The following is a 4,218-nucleotide window of genomic DNA, read 5'->3' as shown; positions in this document are numbered from 1 at the left end:
CCCATTAAAGAGCTCTCCAACGCCTGGCTCGCGTCACTGTCCGCCGCTGCAGCTCCCGGGGTCACTGGGCCACAGCGAGGAGGAAGGAAAGGGCGGGTCCTGAGCTCCCTCCATCTTTGCCCTGTACCGGGGTGCTCAGGCTCTCCGCGCCCCTGACGCCCTGGGAAACGAAGCCCAGGCCACTTAGCACCCCAAGCCACCAGCACCACCAAGAAGCCACTTGTCTTCACAGGTTTAATACCTCGGTCTCGGCCCCACTCCAGCCAAGGGAGCAGCTGGGCGGTCTCACGCCCCTCCTACACTCTACACTCGCAGGGTCGGATAGGGCCAGGCTGGGGGCGCTGCAGTGCAGGGCCCTCCAGGGGACTCAGTTAAGTGACATAAAATGTCTACACGAGTAAGTAACCGTACTTAGGGCTTTTGCCGGGTCACCTGAGTGACAGCCACAGGAGACCCCGGGTCACGGGCCACGCTGCAGGCGGTGGCGCAGGTCCTCAGCGCAGCCATCCAGCCCCATGCGCTCCAGGGCAGCATAGACGGCGCCCAGCCCCGCGGGCTGCTGCTGGCGCCAGCGCTTGAGCATCTCATACTGCTGGTCGCGGAAGCGGCCGATCTCCACCTCCACAGCCTCAATTTCGGCCTCGCGCAGCCCCAGAGTGCGCACGAACTCCTTCCAACGGCGCGCAGGGACCGCGTCCATCACGTCGTACAGCTGTGGACCCGGCTGGAGCATGGAGGCCGGAGAGCCTGCAGGGGGCGCTGGCGAGAGCGGGGGCGCGTGAGGAGAGCTTGGGGTTAGGCAGGAGAGAGCCACAGGAAAGCGGGCAGGGGCCAAGGAGTAAGTAGGCACCCACACAGCGTGGCCCTTGAGTTAGGGGTGGCGCACAGTCAGGCCGGGGTCAAGCCACAGGTCACTGAGGTCCCTTACCAAGAGTGTGGCTGGGCAGTTGGTCCCAGGACTGTGGCACCTGCTGATGGGGCCCCTTCTGGGTCTGGAGGGGGCCAGGAGGCCAGCTGTTGCCTACTAACTGGATAGTACAGACCTTCCCACTGTTGCCAGGGGGTGAAAGGAGGGCACGGTTGCTGTCTGGGGGTGACAGGTGAGAGGCCTGGAAGCCAAGAGAGACCCCAGGTCAGCTCTGCTTGCCGAGAAAGGTCAGGAGTGGGGTTCCCTGGGTCAGACAGTGGATACCCACTTCAGAGCCACCTCCCCTAACTGGCCATGCTGAGTTCTGGGGACTGAATTCAGGGCCTTTGCCCTGAGTTACATCCCCAGCCCTTTTTTATTTTGTGACCAGGTCTGGCTAAGCTGCCAAATTGCCCAGTCTAGGCTCAAACTTGCAGTTCTTCTGTCTCAGCCTCCCAAAGATGTGCACCACCACACTGAGCCCTGTTCTTTCCTTGTTCCCAATCCCAGGGCACGTGTCCCTCCCAGTGTTGGCTCCCGGGCACTTGGCTGGACCCCAGCAGGTAGCACCACTCTGGGGCAGGGGCTGTGCAAGTCTCACACACTGCTAACTCACTGTCCAGTAGGTCTAACTGTACCTGCCACTGTGCCAAGCACTGGGGTCACAAGTTGTCCTCCCAGTTACATGCTAAGATTCTTACCTGTGGGGGGCTCAGGGCCTCCGTGCCAGCTTTGTCTGCTGACAGACAGAAAGGATTTGGTCAGCAACCAGTCATGGCCCTTGGACCTGGGAGCTGCAGTCCAGCTCCTCTTGCATTCCCCTGCATCCCACACTCCCAGCCTCAGTTTCCCCTTCTGGACTGCCCATGCTGACCCCGAGCCCCGGGAAAAGTGTGTATGTGAGGACTTACCTGGAACCACTAGCTTGTGAGGCTGGCAGCGCCAATACAAGCAGATGAGGAGGGCCCCAAGCAGAAACGGGGCTGCCAGGCCGGGCACGAGCACCTGGACCCAGAACACTGAAAGAGGAGCTAGTGGGTGTTGGGTAGTAGCCAACCCAGCCCCCTTGGGCGACGCTAGCTCTCCTGTTAGGAGTGCCAGTGGCTACCTACTCGGCCTCCAGCCGCAGACAACAGCACAGGGCTCCGGACAGCTTCCCAGGAAGCTCCTGCGGGGGGGTGGGGGGCTGAGTCAGGGCGAACACCAGGAGGGGCTGCCCAGGATGCTGGTGACGTCCCCACCCGGGGGTGCTTCCCTTCCCAGGCTGCAACCCTGTACACCTCACTCTGCCCAAGAACGTTCTGTTGAAATGTTGAAATGACACCTGGGTCCCCGAGAACTATAAACACTACTATTTATTGAGAAGTGAAGGGTCAGCTCTATAGGGCAGGGACTTTTGCCTCTTTGGTTTCCCGTGCAGTTCCAGCACCTAGAATAGTCTGGGAAGTGGTAGATAATAAAGACTTGGGTTGGTAAATGGGTAAGGTGCCTTTCCCCTTATCACACCTCTGAAAAGAACCTCCAGGCACCCCCATGTTCAGATGGAGAACCCCAGATCAGAAAGGTAATTTCTTGTCCAAGAACTAACAGCAAGTGCTGAACCTCAGCCCAAGTTCTAAGTCTCTATCACTGTGACTACGTAGTGACAAATCCTTAGCACTCATCTAAAGGGTTACTAAAGGAAATTTGGCAGAAAACAGTAGTCCCCACCTTATTTATCTGGTATAAGGTGAATCAGATTTCCCTTTCCCATCCCATGGTTGCCTGAAGTGGGGTCCATGTACCTCAGGGCCAAGCTCCCTCCTCCCTATCCTCTTCTTGTACCCCCACACCCACAGCTTCGGCCTCCAAAGCCCCCACCCTGCTCCCAGCCCCCTTCCCTCTGGCCCAGGACGCCCAGGAAGTTACGTGGGGCAGGACACGCAGCCATTGCTGTGTTCATAGAAACCAGGCAGGCAGGGCCCACAGCTATTGTCTCTGCCGAAACCTGCAGTCCAAGAGACGGCATGGGTCAGGGCGGGGAAAGTGGGGTCAGGAGAAGGGGCAGCTGGGGGTACTCACAGGGTGTAGGCGTGTGGTTCTCAGGGGGCTTGCAGTCTAGGCAGGAGAGGCATCGGAAGGGTGAACTTGCCATACACGGTTTGACAGAGCAGTCGATGAGCTGGCCTGGTGCACAGCCACAGCGGGTGTCTGCCACGGCAGAGCAGTTCTCCAAGGCCACCTGGGAGGCTGGCAGGGTGCGGGGAGGTGGTCAGTGCCAGAGATGCCCATGGAGAGCAAGGGTGGGTGCCCCAGAGAATGGAAGGAAGGACAGGCCAGAGAGAGAGACAGGGAGAGGCTGGCATAGCAAAGCCGGCCCAAAGCCAAGGCAGGTGGGGACCAGCAGTGAGTAGGAAGACAGCGGGCTGCAGGTATCCGGAGGCCAGAGCAGGGCAGGCACAGGGCCCTCACTCATGGATGCTGGTCCAAAGCTAGCTGCTTCCTTCAGAAAGATCCTGACCACAGCCACCCCCCATGAGCACTGAGCAGCCCCTCACCCTCCTCATCACAGGTCTGGCAGCGGGTACAGTGGCCACTATAATGGTTCTCTCTGGCCAGGAAGGTGCCCCGGGGACATGGAAGGCAGGTGGAGTCGCCACAGTGCTCTGTGCAGTGGACCTTCAGGTAGTGCCCTGTGGAACCGGATGGGGTCAGACAGCCAAAAGGGGTGCCCAGCACTTCCCAGCTGGCTCCCAACTTCCCTCTCAGCCCACCCCGCCCAGTCTGTCTCCTTGTCCCTTTTGCCCATGCCCCTTCAGCCACTTACCCATTGGACAGCCCCTGCAGCAAGATGGGCCATACCTCCTCTGAACGTCACCAGCACAGTCACACCTGGAGCCAGGAGTGCTGCCCTGACCCCCGACGCCCAGCAGCAGCAGAAGCAGGAGTGCCTGGGGGACATGGATGCTGACCCCAGCCCTGGGAGTCCCCCACTTCTCAGACTCCGGGGCAGAAGGGGTGCCCATGGGTGGGGGCGTCCCGCTTCCTCCTCCTGGTGCACAGCCCAGGAGGGGCCCCTGCGAAGCCCTCACGCTTGCCCTCCCCCCACCTGGCAGGAACTGACCCTCCCAGCTTTCCGAGGTGGGCACCCAAGCTCCCTGGCCCCAGGAAGGTGCTTCCTCTGGCGGAAGAGCTCCACCCCTTCCTAACCTCTAAGTAGGTCGTGGGGAGGGAAGCACGCGAGCAAGGCCGAGCCCCTTCCCTCGGAGGCCTCCGCACCAGCCCCACACACAACGCCCGCCTCCGTGGCCCCACTCACCGCAGCCCCCGCC

At 60.9% G+C, this 4,218-nt stretch overlaps 1 protein-coding gene across 3 annotated transcripts; it reads right to left on the bottom strand.

Annotated features, from left to right (window-relative positions):
- Positions 1-220: 220 nt before the first annotated feature.
- Positions 221-4,210, bottom strand: Tnfrsf25 (TNF receptor superfamily member 25). Of its 3 annotated transcripts, none has more exons than XM_010627855.3 (9): positions 3,714-4,210; positions 3,445-3,579; positions 2,969-3,136; positions 2,816-2,894; positions 2,020-2,075; positions 1,819-1,938; positions 1,609-1,646; positions 929-1,109; positions 221-759 (listed from the first exon to the last, which is right to left on the bottom strand). In XM_010627855.3, the coding sequence occupies exons 1-9, from the start codon at positions 3,910-3,912 to the stop codon at positions 461-463; spliced, it is 1,275 nt and encodes a 424-aa protein (XP_010626157.1). In that variant the 5' UTR covers positions 3,913-4,210; the 3' UTR covers positions 221-460. The 3 variants fall into 3 exon arrangements, with proteins under 3 accessions (XP_010626157.1, XP_010626159.1, XP_010626160.1); XM_010627857.3 differs by having other exon boundaries at positions 1,609-1,643; XM_010627858.3 differs by having other exon boundaries at positions 1,819-1,926; positions 3,714-4,209.
- Between the last annotated feature and the right edge of the window lie 8 nt (positions 4,211-4,218).

This window comes from Fukomys damarensis, unplaced genomic scaffold (genome assembly GCF_012274545.1).
Source record: "Fukomys damarensis isolate Sample0158 unplaced genomic scaffold, DMR_v1.0_HiC HiC_scaffold_23, whole genome shotgun sequence".
Classification (NCBI taxonomy): domain Eukaryota; kingdom Metazoa; phylum Chordata; class Mammalia; order Rodentia; family Bathyergidae; genus Fukomys; species Fukomys damarensis.
The sequence above is the reverse complement of the archived record's forward strand: the minus strand, read 5'-3'. Positions and strand labels throughout refer to the sequence as shown.